General features: G+C 39.3%; 3 protein-coding genes across 9 annotated transcripts in view; 1 reads left to right on the plus strand and 2 right to left on the minus strand.

The window, feature by feature from the left end:
* LOC113530527 (solute carrier family 35 member C2) overlaps positions 1 to 12,510 on the minus strand; it is a 50,652-nt gene extending 38,142 nt beyond the window's left edge. The window contains exons 1-10 of one of the 5 annotated variants that reach the window (XM_026920647.3): positions 11,525 to 12,510; positions 7,535 to 7,687; positions 7,221 to 7,371; positions 6,745 to 6,808; positions 5,790 to 5,862; positions 4,825 to 4,993; positions 3,942 to 4,025; positions 3,611 to 3,786; positions 2,227 to 2,356; positions 686 to 1,591 (exon numbers count right to left, since the gene is read on the minus strand). In XM_026920647.3, the coding sequence (XP_026776448.2) occupies positions 1,485 to 1,591; positions 2,227 to 2,356; positions 3,611 to 3,786; positions 3,942 to 4,025; positions 4,825 to 4,993; positions 5,790 to 5,862; positions 6,745 to 6,808; positions 7,221 to 7,371; positions 7,535 to 7,645 (1,065 nt within the window). In that variant the 5' untranslated portion in view covers positions 7,646 to 7,687; positions 11,525 to 12,510 and the 3' untranslated portion in view covers positions 686 to 1,484. Of the gene's footprint in view, positions 1 to 685; positions 1,592 to 2,220; positions 2,357 to 3,610; positions 3,787 to 3,941; positions 4,026 to 4,824; positions 4,994 to 5,789; positions 5,863 to 6,744; positions 6,809 to 7,220; positions 7,372 to 7,534; positions 7,688 to 8,649; positions 9,423 to 11,524 lie in introns of those variants that run through there. The other 4 variants (XM_026920645.3, XM_026920646.3, XM_026920644.3 and 1 more) reach the window with 4 other exon arrangements.
* taf13 (TATA-box binding protein associated factor 13) lies at positions 9,824 to 13,220 on the plus strand. 3 transcript variants are annotated; one of them, XM_026920649.3, is made up of 2 exons: positions 9,824 to 9,982; positions 10,080 to 13,220. In XM_026920649.3, exon 2 carries the CDS (start codon positions 10,108 to 10,110, stop codon positions 10,480 to 10,482), a length of 375 nt encoding a protein of 124 aa, XP_026776450.1. In that variant the 5' UTR covers positions 9,824 to 9,982; positions 10,080 to 10,107; the 3' UTR covers positions 10,483 to 13,220. The 3 variants fall into 3 exon arrangements, with proteins under 3 accessions (XP_026776450.1, XP_026776452.1, XP_026776451.1); XM_026920651.3 differs by having other exon boundaries at positions 9,835 to 9,982; positions 10,093 to 13,220; XM_026920650.3 differs by having other exon boundaries at positions 9,839 to 9,982; positions 10,083 to 13,220.
* Positions 12,658 to 15,709, minus strand: LOC113530269 (troponin C, skeletal muscle). Its single transcript, XM_026920104.3, has 6 exons — positions 15,594 to 15,709; positions 14,529 to 14,580; positions 14,299 to 14,442; positions 13,598 to 13,712; positions 13,367 to 13,503; positions 12,658 to 13,219 (listed from the first exon to the last, which is right to left on the minus strand). The coding sequence occupies exons 1-6, from the start codon at positions 15,594 to 15,596 to the stop codon at positions 13,188 to 13,190; spliced, it is 483 nt and encodes a 160-aa protein (XP_026775905.1). The 5' UTR covers positions 15,597 to 15,709; the 3' UTR covers positions 12,658 to 13,187.
* Between the last annotated feature and the right edge of the window lie 245 nt (positions 15,710 to 15,954).

Consider the following 15,954-nt stretch of genomic DNA (forward strand, 5'->3'; position numbering starts at 1 on the left):
GAAAAATATTGGTGCCCCCGGCTATAAACAGGAGGAAAAAAACAAATCCATCAAGCTAATCAGTACAAGGAGGTAGTTTTAATTGCCTGTCAATTCAGAAAACTCCTGCTTGCACTAGCATTGAGGTATTACAGCCTGGGTTTGTGGTTTGGGTAATTGGCGTTGAAGGGGACACTGAAGGGAGGGACCAGATTAGTTGGAATTTTAAGCTTCAAACAGTTCGCTTCAGCCATCTGGCACCCGCTGGGTAAACTCAGTAGGGTAGGCTCCTATGGGGAGCTATCTACAGGGCCCAAAAATCCCTTCTCTCATAACTGGGTATAACACAATAATGAATATATCAGAGCATTAAATTTAAAAGGTACTGCTGAAAAAACAGAATCAATGAAAATCCTGAGCTTTTGCATTCATAAGGTATATCCTGAAAAAGGTACAGCTATAGAGCATAGTCAACCCAGAGACTTTTAGTCTTAAAATTGTGTTCCAAAAATTAAATCAATTTTAAAGCACATTAAGGGAATATAAAGCATGATAAACCTCTAAATTCAATTCAAAATCATCTCATCAACCTCTTCTTTGCTGCACAAATTCTGAATTATGGCTACATCCCCGGAGAGCAGGTCAAACAGCCAGCAGCACTCCAGTAAAGTCAAGTTTAGTCAGTTCTCTTTGCTAAAACACAGTCTAGTGAATAAATTTTATTCTTACACTCTGTGAACACGGGCGTGCCTTTTTAGAGGGATTAAAAATTGGTAGTGATTTATACATCAATGCATCATGATGTGTGAATGTTAGGAGAGCGGCATGGAAACTGTTCAGAGTGTTTATGGAATGATGACAAATGAGCTAAGTCCTTTATTTAAAATAATTCTTGTTAACTATTTTTAAGTATACAATTATCAAACTATTACATCACCTAAAAATCAACCATAAATCAATTACTGTTGTGTAAACAAAAATACGTAAGGCCACGTGGAAACTGTCCTGAGTTTCAACTGAGAAACCGGGCTAAGGCTGCATGATAGAAATAAATAAATGACAGAACCATGCGTGTTACAATCCAACATATTTTCAGAAATTTCTAATTTCTAAATTTCTAATTCTGATTAAAATGTACACATTTATTACAGAACTCTCATTTCACAGCTCAGTCAAGGTGCTTAGTGAAGCATATTTTTGGTCCATTTATAGACCAGATAAAAGCCTTTAATGATTTGGAAATTGAATTGTGAACATACTCATCATATGAATGAACCATGCAGCCCTGGACCTGATCACAGTCAATGACTAAACTGCAGTGTTTCCCCTGCAGGCAAGACTTAACAGACATCTCTGTTCCTCCAGTCTGTTCCTCCAGTCTGTTCTGCCAACACTGCTGATGTGCAGAAATATACCACATGCTCAACAGGTCTCTGATCAACATGATCAGATTTCTGCTTCTTCTGCTTGGAGTATGTGTGAAACGCTCACGGTCTCATTTCATTTTATCCCTCATCCTCTGCTTCAGAGCAATCATCTCTAGAAATAAGAAGGGGGAGCTCCATGTCTGGGTTTTCTCTGCCTGGCAGTGATCTTACTGTAGATCCATTACCTAAAAAAACAAGCAAACATGCTTATGATGAAAAAGACTTGATCAGTGAAAACCTCTGTAATATATTTGAAACAGGGATTTTAAAAAAATCCTCTGTGAAAATATCAAGAGCAGCATCTTCCTAAAATACAAGTAACCTGAGAAAACATCTTGCCGCATTTAAATAGTACCTTTAATAGAGAGCTGAACCAAGCATGCTGAGCAGTATCAACAAGTGTGGTCATTAAAAACGAGCACAAGGTGCTATGAATTGCATGCACACAAAGGAATTGGCTATGTAGCTGTGAAGTGCATGAGAACAGAAAATGTCTGAGCACTGAGACACGTGCTTCCTTTCCCCTCGTGCACCAGGGTCTATACTTTGCAATTCATGACAACTTGCGCGCATTTTTAATGACTAGCCGATACTGCTCTGCATGCTCAGGTCGGCCGCCCTCACGCTCTCTATTAAAGATATGTAAACACCATTCCTGCAAATTCTTTCTTACAAAAATGTCCTATTTTGTATTCTGGGCTTACAGCCTAGCCATATAAAATACTAAAAGCAATCAAAGTCATAGTGTCAGGTTTAATAAGCCTGGCTGAAAAAAAAAAGTGTTGGTATGCCATGGATAATAAATGGAAAAAACCCAAACCTTTGCTGTAGTATGTCTTGAGACCCACGTGTAGTGAGATACCCGACAGACAAACGACAAACCCCAACCAGTTCACTGTGCTCATTTTGTCTCCCATAAATTCTACTGCAAGCAGCAAAGTGCACACCTCCTGTAGAGAGAGAGAGAGAGAGAGAGAGTCCATGAGCACTTTTCACTGCCATTTATAATTACATTTGGTTGTTGTTTTTATTTTACTGGTTGGTGTTTTGATGATGGTGGTGGAGAACGCTGTCTAGAGTCTCCCACGTGTTCAACTGAGTTGAGATCTGGTGGCTGTGAAGGGTATAGCATATGATTAACACGATCTTCATACTCATCAAGCCATTCAGTAAGCCCTGTGGATGGGAACATTGTCATCCTTGAAGAGACCACCCCAGCAGAATAGAAACGTTTCATGATTGGATAAAGGTGTTCGGTTGGTTTGCAGTGATGTTTCCCCTCTAAGGGTACAAGTGGACTCAAATCAGAACAGAAAAATTCCTCCTACAGCATAACAGATCTAGTCTGTCTGCCAAAGTTGAACAACATTTCTACATCGCTATTTACCAGTATGCATCTGATTTTAGCATATTGGTTTTGTAGAATTAGGGTTTTGTAGAATTAAGCTTCACCTGACTGGTTGTACACACTACAGGCAAAGGAAGAAGCCAAAAAAATCCCAGCAGCTCACATCTTCGTGGCTAGGGATAAACCAAATTTTATCACCTTGCATTTGAGACACCCCAAACCTTAAAGACGCACTCTTTAAGCACCAGCAATAGATGTCTGAGAATCAGATAGCACTTTTTATTACCTACATTCTTTGCTCTGGCTATAAGAATTGCATTTTACTACTAGTAATCTGTTTTTCTTAACATTATGAAACATTTCTTAACATTAAGAAACCTTTCTTAATAACATTAAGAAAATACCGCTGAAAATTGTGTACGTTGCTTATTCATAACTTTCAAATGATTCACTAATGAGTTTTTTTTCCCCCAATATTATTCTTGTCCAAATCCCACCCACTAGCTATGTCTCCCCTATCACATGAAAGCTACTAACAGAGGAGGGTGTGGTAAACACATGCTTGCGCCGACACAAATGAAGCCAGCCAGCTGCATCTTTTCGAACTGCTGCTCATGCTGGGTCACAGGGCAGCGTAACACTCAGAGGAGAGTGCTACCTGCCCTCTTCTGCATACTCATAGACACCCATGATTGGCTAATATCACTCCGATTGACAGGGTAGAGAAAGAGTACGCTTCCTACGTATCCTTCCCTCCATGAGAGCAGTTGAAAGTGATTTGAACAAAAACTTATTTTACTATTTGACAAACAATCAAACTGCATGGGAAAAGGTTTAATGCTGTGTGTTCAGTCACCTTAAATATGCCTGCGATGGAGAGCGTGAGGCTGGAGGTGCGGGAGACAAGCAGGAACTCGGAGAAACCGAGCCCAAAGGCCAGCAAGCCTCCCACGAACAGAGCCAGGAGAGAGTAGAGCAGCGGATGGAGCTCATTCACCCGGAACAGCTTCTCTGTGGTACTCAGACTCAGCCCTGCTCACACACCCACATACACACATGAAGACAACCTGTGATGAACTAGGGCTTGCAGCATGTCATACTGTGTCTGTACAACATTTTTAAAGAGGAAGACTACATAATATAAAGGGGTATGAAAGTGAACAAACAGGAAAATGCATCAGACAAACCTTCATTGAACACGAAAAGAGGAAACAGCCCCATGAACATGAGTGGCTGCAGGTGATACATGGTGTCTATAGGGTTCTGGAGCCCTGCATTGGAGGAAATAAACACGCAGAACAACTTTAAAAGGCATTGCTAACCAATTCTAAGGAAAACCCCATATTTACATTTACTCATTTACTCCAAGCTACAGGGTTAAAGACATTGCCCAAAGGCCTAACAGTGGCATGGCAGTGTCAGGATTTGAATTCTCAAACTTCCAATCAGTAGGTCAGCAACTTGAAAGAAAGCAGCAACTTGAAAGAAAAATCCACCCTGAACAACCTGCATACTAATCTTTATAATTAACAAGTGATCAGTGGTATCCAAGATTTATTTGCTAATGAAATTCTGAGTTGATCTTTTTAGTTTAAGTTTACTTTCATTTTTTATTTCACTTTCTTTGACATTTTGGTCTCCATTTCTACTAAAGGGACTGATGCAGCAGGGCTATAGTCCAGCTCTCTCACATCCTCATTGATACTTTCTGCTCAAACAGATAAAGGTCCAAAGCTTCAACTTTCATGCTAATATTGCTGTCAATGTCATTGTCATTGTCATTTCGTAGATTGCTAACTAGTTGAGCCAAGTCTCTGCTGTCGTCCATGTGTCACAGGAATAATGAAATTACAGCACCAACCAACAAACAAGCACATCATAAATATTTCAAGGTTTCACAATGGACTTTTTCTTTAACCACTGAGCTATCATCACCCAATGACCTGTACTATATTAATTTGAGGGTTTTTTTTTTGTATTTTATTCATTTTTAAGGTTTTTTTTTCCCCTAATCCTCTCCCTGAGCAAAGCCCACATGCTCTGTTCCCACATGCTTTGAGTCAGACTCACCGAGCTCTGCTTTCTGCATGAGGAGCTGTGTGAGGGTCCAGCGGATCCCTCCGATAAAGGAGGCCAGCAGGACCATGATAAAGCCCTCCAGGTTAAACTGCGTTGACTTAAGTGTAAACATGAATAATCCCCCAGCTATCAGCAGCACTACCAGGATCAGGAATGGGTTCTGGAGAGAAGGAGGGAAAAAAAAAAAAAAAACATGAACTGCATTACCTAACTAATCAAACAATAGTCATGCCATGGCCTCACAAGTCAAACACAGTGCATTCACTGAAATCAAACTTCTGCTGCACTTTTGTATCTACTGTATACCTGAAAAGACCAGGTACACTTCCAATGTGCTCAGTGAGGGTCACTTGCTTTTCCCCATGAGGGGGGACAACCACAGAAGCTGTCAAAGGCCGAGGACAGGTGAGGGGTCCTTGAGGGTTTAACAGTCCACCGACATACAGAATAATATCTGTAAAATGTCTATTTGCTCAAACTACAATTTTCAAAAATGTATGCATCATTTGCAGCTCATCAGATAAGTTCCCAGGTTTTGGAAAATTGTTTGGTCTGCTGCATTTTTGTGGTAAGATCTTCCACTCACTAAAAAATGTGTGGCTAATTATACACATTTATTATGTATTCTGGATATATGTAGGGAGTCTCAGGCATTTTAGTTACTTTAATTCACACACGTGCTAAGATATCGCATAAGTCAGTCACAAAAAAGAAAAATAGCTTAAGGGAGTGTATAACAATACTGAATATCCAATTAGAATGAGTTATAGTTCAATTATACACCACAGCTTTTTACATTTCACAGGTTTTGTGTGTGTTTCCTTGGGGGCTATTTTAAATGTCTTGTCCTGGGCCTGGGCAATATGCATGTCGGGCCTGGAAAAGTTAAAAAAAAAAAAAAAAAAAAAAAAAAAAAATTATATTGTGAACATATTAGAGTCAAATGAAAGGCTCACCGGTTCCTCCAATTTGAAGAGCAGGGAGAAAAAGAGAATGAAGAGCACAGCAGAGGACTTGGTCATTGTGTATCTGCAGGAAACATACACTGATGAGATGTTTTTAAAACACATGTACTAACCTAAATCTGTCACACTGAAGTTGTATACTATATACACTTACAAAATGAGTGCAAACAAACATCCTATTAGCACTTGCACATATGTAGTATTTAGTAATTAAACGCTGGTTCCGTTACCTTCTTTCTGTTTGTCTGTGCAGGGTTGAATGGAAAAATTGTACATAACTGCACCCAAATTAACTGGTGCAATGCAAGTGCTATGCGTCCTCAGTGACAACTCAATTTAGTAATAATTCGAACCAAACGCGATATGTATTATGAGTTATGGGCGGCAGAGTAGGAGTGCTGAAGAAGTACAATGTATTCTGGATATCTGGACTGACGAACACACTAAAAAATAAAATGCTTGATACAGTTAATATAATTTCAGCTTTTTCCCCATCATTTACATTATTATATCATTAGTTCATGCTTTAGCACAGGCTCAAAGTTTTCCATTTTTGCAACTACATTTCTACCTCTGTCTCTTCCCGCACACCCACAACCTCTTTTTTTGTTTTTAAGTACTTAAGTTAGCACTTTCACACCAAAAAAAAAAAAAATCCTCCCTAACAGAGTTTTGGACTGATGGTATTCCTAGTTTTTGACCTAGTGAGCCAATATCAGAATGAATGTATTTTTGACAGACTTCAAAGCACTATTGTAAGTCGCTCTGGATAAGGGAGTCTGCCAAATGCCATAAATGTAAATGTAAATGTTTTCTAGTATGCTTAATTACATGCTGCATGAAACCAAGACAGATCAAACAAAAAACAAACTAGAAGCATCAGTTCCATAATGATTGAAGAGCTGTATTTCTGGTTATCACCATTCCAACACACAAACATACTCACAGACTGATAGTGATGAAAAGGAAGCTCCAATTGGATAGTCCAATGTCCAAAGCAGTTGCCAGTGCTGAAAAACAGCACAAAAATTATTTTAAACAAACAGCCTGCTTTGTCAGAGTGGCTGTGCTTAGTGTTGCAACATGAGCAGAGGAATCAGTTGGATAAGTAGTTATCTAAAATCCATGTTGCTTTTGTGATTACAATGAATGTACAAGGACATAAAATGTCCATTGGGAAATTAATAGTCACCTAAAGGACATTTGATATTCCAGAGCTGTTAAACTGCATTCTTTATACATTGTTGGTAAATTGCTTGATAACTCATGCCACACAGTCACAGTCAGCATGGACTTCAGTCTACTTTAAAACCTTAACATGATTAGGCTGCTTATCTTATCACACTCACCTCAACTACATTATAAACAAATGACCAAAAACAAGGATGATGAAAAGTTCAGGTTTATGTGCATGTATCCTACCTGTTGGTGCCACCTTGTAAAAGTAGACCTTCCAGCTTAGAGTGACTCTAGGCTTCCGTGTCCAGCACTGCATGGCACACCGTGTCATCGAAGACAAGCAAAATATGATGATGAGGTGGAAGAGGGTCATGAACAAAGGATAATGGAAGTCCTATGGACAACAAGAACATCTGAGAACAAGGCCTACAGAAAAAAAAAAACGATTTCCAAGCAACTGCATAGAATAAAGTCAAATGACTAAGTGTGTTGAAAGGATGTTCAGTCTTTATGATTACAGCAGCAGTTCTTAGAAAGATGTACCTTGTAGGCCTTACCTTCATAAGCCACTTGTTGTAGAAAGTGATCCCGATGGAGAAGACATAGAAGAAAAGGACCAAGCCTACAGTGCGGAGAGCCCGACAGATGATGGACACCGGGCATGCCATCCTGAGCTTCTTCTCACATCCAGGCAGCAGTTAGAAGACTAACTAAAAGAAAATGGGAATTTAAAGACGAGTCACAAAATAGCAATACCCATTACACTGAATCTAACAACAACTTTTAGCTGTGGATGTTCTATAAACTGTATGCTCCATGAGAGTAATAAAAAGTAAGTGTATAAAACAGATACAGTGCAGCTCTACTGTACTCGCTGGTTTGACAAAATCATATTATATATATATATATATATATATATATATATATATACACACACACATATATACACACGTGCCAGCTCATTAGAAAGTCTTCAGCACAACAGAAAGTTGATAATGTTTAACATCAGATTACAGTAGATAAATACATGATTAATAAAGTGAACTGGGGACTGAAGGCCAGCTAGAAGACAGACTAGCAAGACATGTTTGTGTTTGCAATTGCACAGAAAAAACATACTGTATATTCTAATGCATCTTAATATTATTAAATGCAGAGGTAAAATGTCTTGTTTAGGAACAAGTTAAGATAGTAAAAATGGAACTATGTTGTATTTTAGAGCTTAGAGAATAGCCTGCATTCAGAAAAATAAATGTTTCTTAAATAAATAAATAAATAAATAAATAAATAAATAAATGATCATAATGTGTTTTAATAAGCACAAAATGTTTTGCTGAGTTTATTATCAATTATTAGTGATTTCATAAGATTAAGAGATTGCTTAATAATAAGAAACAGCCTGACAGAACTTTACATAACTAAACTGTAATTGAGTTTAATAATAATAATAATAATAATAATAATAATAATAATAATGTTTATTTGGCCACTGTTCAATGATTTACTTTCTAATTATCTCAGAAAGTTGAAAATGTGCCTGCATTTTGAAGTAATGCTGAAGTACTGAGCTTTAAGTGTAAATTTCAGTACTTTAGAGTTAAATGTAAAGTCAAATCATTGAGGTCTCACATCTTAAAGATAGAGACAGAAGCCTATAAACATGTTCACATACTTAGCTGTGGACTCCACCACTATCCAACACAACTGTGCTGAAAATGAACTTTAAGAGCAACTATTTTGGCAAATATTGACAAGTCCAGCAAGTAAAAAGTGTAAAACAGGCATATGTGTGCAGTTTTGCCTCAGACTGCAGCTGGGAATCCATTAGCGTGTTCAGTCTGCTGAACCTAGAGCACTTTATATTCCAGGCAACAAGAGCAGCTGCTAGAAACGTGTCATTTCCAGGTCCATTAGCGTTTCTCCTATGGGTGCTGACTACAAGGTTAATGGTAGACGTTTGTGCACGAAGTTCTCCTACCTCACTTGTAGCATTTTCCTCTCTAACAGAAAAACAGCAGGTTGTAGTTGAAATACTAAGTCACCATAACTGTTCCTGTGCCACCACGCACTCCAAATAACTACTCTTAATCAATCTACCGAGCATCCACTTGCTACATTCGAACACATAACCTGAACACCAAATAGCGCACTGCTCTCTCTTTAAGTGCACTACATAGAGCGGGGAAAGAGCGGCTTCTCGACCTATAATAGTGCACTAAATATCCAATAAGGAGCCGTTTAGATTTCAGCCATGTTTGCGCGTGCACCAGCAGGTACGCTCCAGTGACGTGTCCATGCAGCGCACGCTGGGATACACTGACTCTAGCATATTACTAACTATTAATTATTTATCATTAACAGATTGTCGGGAAATCATGAGTGAAATCACTAAATAATAACAATAACAATTCAACATATCACATAAGTGTAAGGAGGTTCCGTAAATGATAGAATGATAGTGACAAGCAACAGGAAGTTTCTTTTGTCGTGTTTGGTTCGATTTCGGTGTTGCCAGATCTGTAGCAAAAACCCACTACGGTTTAGCGCAAAAACGCACTACCTATGTGTGAACCGATGCGAGCAGAGAGAGAAGATAAATGGTGTCAGAGTAGAAATAGGGTCTTGAAACTACTGTTAGTTTGGTTAAACTTGTATGTAAGGATGTTAGGTTTTAAAAAAAATTAGACTAATTTTACCGTATGAATATGCTTGTTATGTGTCAGTGGACGGTTATGAGACCATATAGAGAGTGTTTTAATACTGATTTGATAAATATGTATTGTATATGTTGCAATAATAGTTTGTGTATATATTTTACAATATATTTTATATTTTAAACAAACAGCTTTTAGGCTGGGAATAATAGTAGTTTTGTATTACGTTTGGGGTGGGATTATTGTTACTTCATACTTGGCAACCCGCGGTCAACCGGAAGTCGGAAGTCAGGATTTCATTCAGCGGCTGTTTGCGACTGCTGTTTACGAGCGTGTTGCTACAGGTTTTTGGTAAGTAGTTTGCTTTAAATTTAACAGCGTGGGTGTTATTGATACAGACACAATATGAGAATTGTAACTGAGTGACTAAAGAGCTCAATATTTACAGCAGCTGTTTACAGGCTCCTGAGTCAAACATGGCGGAGGAAGACGACGATCCCGGTTTTGATGAGGAGTTGGATGAAGGGGGAAACGGTGTAGACGCGGGTCATGGCAGAAGGAAGAGACTTTTCTCGAAAGAGCTTCGCTGTATGATGTACGGCTTCGGCGACGACCAGAATCCGTACACGGAGTCGGTGGATATTCTGGAGGACCTGGTGATCGAGTTCATCACGGAGATGACCCACAAAGCCATGTCCATCGGACGCCAGGGCCGCGTTCAGGTCGAGGACATCGTCTTCCTCATCCGCAAAGACCCGAGAAAGTTTGCGAGGGTGAAAGATCTGCTGACGATGAACGAGGAGCTGAAGAGAGCCCGAAAAGCCTTTGATGAGGCCAACTATGGGTCCTGACCTGTCATACACAGTGTTGTAGCTGTGTTTCTCCAGCAGCTTCATCATACTGACTGTACACTGCTGAACGTGCTGCAGGAGCATGTGTGCTGAGTTCACTGGAAACTTTCCTTTTGTCTATCTTTATACTTTTGCATAAACTACGTACTTGAAATAATCAAACATTTCTAATATTAGTTCATCAGTGAACTGCATGGATGTTATTTTATGTAAGCTGACCAATAAAGCATGTATGAAGTACCGAACAATTTTTTTTTAAATATATATATAATGTATAGACATACAGGTTATTACATTCCTCAAAAACAAAAAATGTTTTTTTCTAACTCATTGATCTAAACTTGATATGAACTGGTACCAATAACCGAAATGCAACCTACTACATTTGAAACCTGTTGCTAGTATGTATCCACAGCAAGGTCTTGCAGCAGACTTTGACTTGTTTTTGTTGTTTTTGTTGTGTTTACATTTGCTCCTTTGGCTGACACTTTTATCCAAAGTGACTTAGACTGATCAGCCATAACATTAAAAACCACCTGCCTAATATTGTGTAGGTCCACATTATGCCGCCAAAACAGCTCTGACTCATCGAGGCATGGACTCTGCAAGACCTCTGAAGGTGTGCTGTGGTATCTGGCACCAAGACATTAGCAGCAGATCCTTTAAGTCCTGTAAGATGCGAGGTGGGGCCTCCATGGATCAGACTTGTTTGTCCAGCACATCCCACAGATGCTCGATCAGATTGATATCTGAGGAATTTGGAGGCCAAGTCAACACCTTGAACTCTTTAAAAGAAAACTTGATTCATCAGACCAGGCCACCTTCTTTCATTGCTTCATGGTCCTGTTCTGATGCTGACGTGCCCATTGTAAGCGCTTAGGTTAGCATGAGCACTCTGACAGGTCTGCAGCTACGCAGCCCCACATGCAGCAAGCTGCGATGCACTGTGTGTTTTGACATCTTTCTATCATAGCCAGCATTAACCTTTTCAGCAATTTGTGCTACAGTAGCTCTTCCGTGGGATCGGACCAGACAGACTTACCTTCACTCCCCATGTGCATCAGTGAGTCTTGGGTGCCCATGAACCTGTCGCCAGTTCACTGACTGTTCACTTGCTGCCTAATATATCCCACCCCTTGACAGGTGCCAGTGTAACGAGATAATCAATGTGATTCACTTCACCTGTCAGTGATTTTAATGTTATGGCTGATCAGTGTACAATTAAGAGAGGAGCAGTTAAGGGTCTTGTTCAAGGACCCAACAGTGGCAACTTTACAGTGCTGGGATTTAAACTCCCAACCTTCTAGTTAGTATCTCACTGAACCAATAACTCTTCTCTAACACTGGTTTAAACCCTGACCTATGTATACTAGCATGAGGATGTTTTTTTTGTTTGTTTTTGTTTTTTTTTTGATGGCGACTACAAAGCATTTTTAAGTCACTTGGATAAATGTGTCTGCTAAATGATGTAAATTTGAGTCAGAGGTTTAACATAAAGATACAAATCCTATTTCCGTTACCAGTGTCAGAAATGCAGTGACTGCAATTCCATGTTGGTGATATCTGCTGCTGAGAAGATCTTCCTACCACACTGAGTGAAAAATAATAAATTCCAGAAGTCAAAATGCAATAGCAATATATGCCAAAAATAATAAATGGAAGCAAAGAACAATCAACTTATAGCACAGAGTACTGTCCTTACATTTAGATACTCATATTATTTTGCTTTCAGTGCTTGTACGTTAGTTTACTAGTGTTGGCACAAAATTAATGGCCACCAGCCACAGTCAAGAACAACTTACTTACTGGGTGTAAGTAAAAAAGCTTACTGGGTGTTCACCGTTTTTTACACTGTACTACTGTGTTACACAGAGTCAACAACAGTTTTGACAAAAATATACATCATTATGCATTCAGTGTTAAAAATATTCTCTCAATATTGTTAACAGGAGTGCAATACCTTGTATGATTTTGACAGCCCTTGGCATGTACATACTGTTAGAAATGTATGGACAACTATTCTTTGAAATTGGAAATGAATGTAGAAGATCTACCAAATGAAATCTGGATTGTTGCATGGTTTAATTTTGTATATTGATTGACAGTGTAGCAACAACCATTCATTTAAATAACCAGTAATCTTAAACTTTATTTGTTTCAATGACACTTGGGGGAGAAAAAAAGAAAAAAAGCTTTATTGGCAACCTCCTCAAAACAAAAACTTACAAACATCAGACCAACTAAATACGAGCATGTGTTTTATTTTTTTATTCCGTTCTTTCAAGCATTTGTTTAAATATGGTGACGTGTAAGAGGTTTTAGCATTGGTCTAGGCAGCGATAACAAGCTGCTGATCTAGTCTAAATGTAGACTAAAACTCCCAGCCATGTGCGGTCTACCACAGTATGAGCTGTTGATCTATTTCGCAAAGTAATATAATGGTGCTGCAAACCACACACCACTGCTTGGCTCTTGTGCTCTTGCAGAAACATGCAGGGTTCTCCCTGGAGTATGAGCATCATGTGTTGCACCTTAGCAGACCTTATTCGGGTGTTCGTCTGTATGTCTGTTGAAGCGGCATAGTTGTCAAGTTGGACGATGAGAGGCAACGGACCAGATGGTAAGGGGTCATGAGTGAGTTTGAGGGGATGGGGTTGAGTTGACAGGGGGGTCAAAGGGTAGAGGAATGTCCATGAGTCTCTGTTTTACTGCACATTCTCCATCATCTTGAGGAATTCTGGAAAAAAAAAAACACAATCTTGTTAAAAGAGTACAAATTTTATAAATGAGTAGTAGGCCTACACACACTTAAACATCCTCATACAGCATTCATTCATCACGAGTCTATAAGCAAAGGTATAATAAATCATAAAAGGTGTCTTACCATCAAAGTCCAGCATGCCATCTGCGTTTTTGTCTCCTTCCTTCAGCAGCTCATCGATCTCGTCCTCTGTGATAGCCTCGCCAGTGCTGCGGATGATCTCGGCAAACTCGTCTCTGTCAATGTAGCCGTCGGCGTTCCTGTGAGCAAATAGAGAGTTAGATGCAAAGAAGATGCTGGAAATTCTTTTTTTTTTTTTTTTTTTTTTACTGCAAAGTACACTACAGTACATACTTGTCAAACACACGGAAGCATTCTGCCAACTCTTCCTCACTCTTGCCAGCCTGGTCCTCCTTTAGGAGCCTCACCATCATGACCAAGAACTCCTCAAAGTCAATAGTACCGCTGCCTAGGATTTTACAGCATGAGACAAAACTGTGTCAGTGTACACACAGCAGCGCTGAAAGACTTCTGCCAGTGTTCTTTTGTGTCTAATTCAACAGTGTATGTTCACTCATTCCAGGATATTACAGTGATAATATTTAGCGTTGTGAACCCCAAAAATTTGTATGTAAAGCAGTGATTCTCAAAGTGGGGTCAGGGTCTTTGTTGTTGTTTGTTTGTTTGTTAGTTTGTTTGTTTGTTTTGTTTTGTTTTGTTCTTTTTTGTTACAGTGGTGGAAATCACACGCACCATCATCAAAGTTGTATAAAGTTCTTATCATCATTAGCCTGATTGACTGATCATTTAAATGACATTGGATTAAAACAGTGGTGTTTCAATCCAAACTCAAAAACATATAGGGTTATAAATAATATCAGCTTGTACCTCATGTGTTGTGTGGGTGGAAAGATCAGGAAAGAAAAGCTCTATAGTTCATCAAATAAATCAGTACCAACAGACTCAGTGGATGTTTTTTTTTTACAGTTTTTTGCCTGGCTGAAAAATGTCTGAGAGCCCCTGACTTACAGTAAAGTGTGTGTGGTTGTCCTTACCGTCCTCATCGACCTCCTCAATGATTTCATTTAACTCCTCTCTGGTTGGATTCTGACCCAACATCCTCATCACGGTACCCAACTCCTTGGTGCTGATATCGCCGCCACCGTCGGTATCAAACATATCGAAGGCAGCTTTGAACTCTGTTATTAAACAGTACAAAAGATCAGGATATACTGCAGTTATGGAATATATGAAACGGGAGTAAAGCGCTTTGTTCTGCACTCACCGGCGAGCATCTCCTCGCTCAGGTAGGAGCGGGCCTCCTGCTGCGCATCAGTCTACAGAACAGCAGGACAGAAAGTGCTCCATGTTACTACTGCTCTTTCTCTATTAATCTATCCCTCTAGCCATCTTTCTGTATGTGCAAAAATAAGCTGGTTGCAATGAAAAAAAGCGGTGTAAAACAGGGCACTTTACTGAAATACGCACCAACTAGACTTTTTATTATTATTATTATTATTCCACAAGTGTGCATCCTATAGTCACTGCACAGATGCTGATTAATTAGAGGAAAAATAGTTTGCATGGCTTTTCTGTTGGTTTAATGCGCCAGGATGACCAGGATAATGAGGTGTTCTAATTGTTAAAGTTTATTAAAATATGCTGACTCAGCAGCTGCATTAATAACTTTCAGGCCATTGCGCACAAGCAGTTAGTGAAACCTTCTTGCTATTTTAGGGATCAACAGGTTTTATCTTCCTAACTCTGTGCCTGTACATGGTAACTCCGAAACTGAGCTGCTGGAATGTGTCGCCTAAGCATGTTTTACACACACACACACACACACCCACACACACACACACACCCACACTCCAACACTGCTGACCGTGTCCGGATCAAGTGGCATGCCACCATCAGTCTTCCATCCAGCTTGGCTTTTCTTTTTTTTTTTTTTCTTATCCCCGACACCACTACATTATATCACTTAATTAAATCATATCTTTCAAATACAGACTCACAATTTACAATTAATGGCTCAGAAAATCTGGCTAGGAGTCTATAGGCCCTATGCATTTTTGTAAACACCTGAAATATTTTAAATTGCACTAACAACCCTACAGATGCATGCCTACCTTTAATCATGCAAGCATCTTAAACATATTTTTAAAAATAGATATTTATAATAGCACTATTAAATCATCATTTCCCCTAGATTAAACTGAAACCGTTCACAAAATAAATGCTTCCTCTCTATAATTTACATATTCTTTTTTATTTTTTTGGCTCTAAGCCATTAGCAATCCTAGACACACTTATTTTTGTTTCATGCTTGATTTCTGTGATCTCTTACCATGGTTGTGGATTAGTTTTCCCCACTATTATCCACCAATCAAGCCCAAAGGAGTGGTCAATCCGCGTGCACCCCAACAGATAGACTAGACGTCAAAGGAGGGTTCAGACACACTTTAAACAGGTCGGCCGAGGCCACGCCCACCGGCCGTCAACGACCATCCAGATACACGGTGTTGAACGCGTTTCCGAAGCCACGCCCACCACGGATGGCCAGAATTAGAATGTTGAACTTTTAGGGTTCTGAGGAGCCTAAATCTAAATCTGAAATGGAGGGTCTGCATGGGTGAAAGAAAGGTCCCTTGTTTTTGACAGGGGAAAAAAGCAAATCTTACATCTTCAGGAGGGTAAAAAAAAAAGGA

The sequence above is a fragment of the Pangasianodon hypophthalmus genome, chromosome 16 (assembly GCF_027358585.1).
Source record: "Pangasianodon hypophthalmus isolate fPanHyp1 chromosome 16, fPanHyp1.pri, whole genome shotgun sequence".
In the NCBI taxonomy this organism is placed as follows: Eukaryota; Metazoa; Chordata; class Actinopteri; order Siluriformes; family Pangasiidae; genus Pangasianodon; species Pangasianodon hypophthalmus.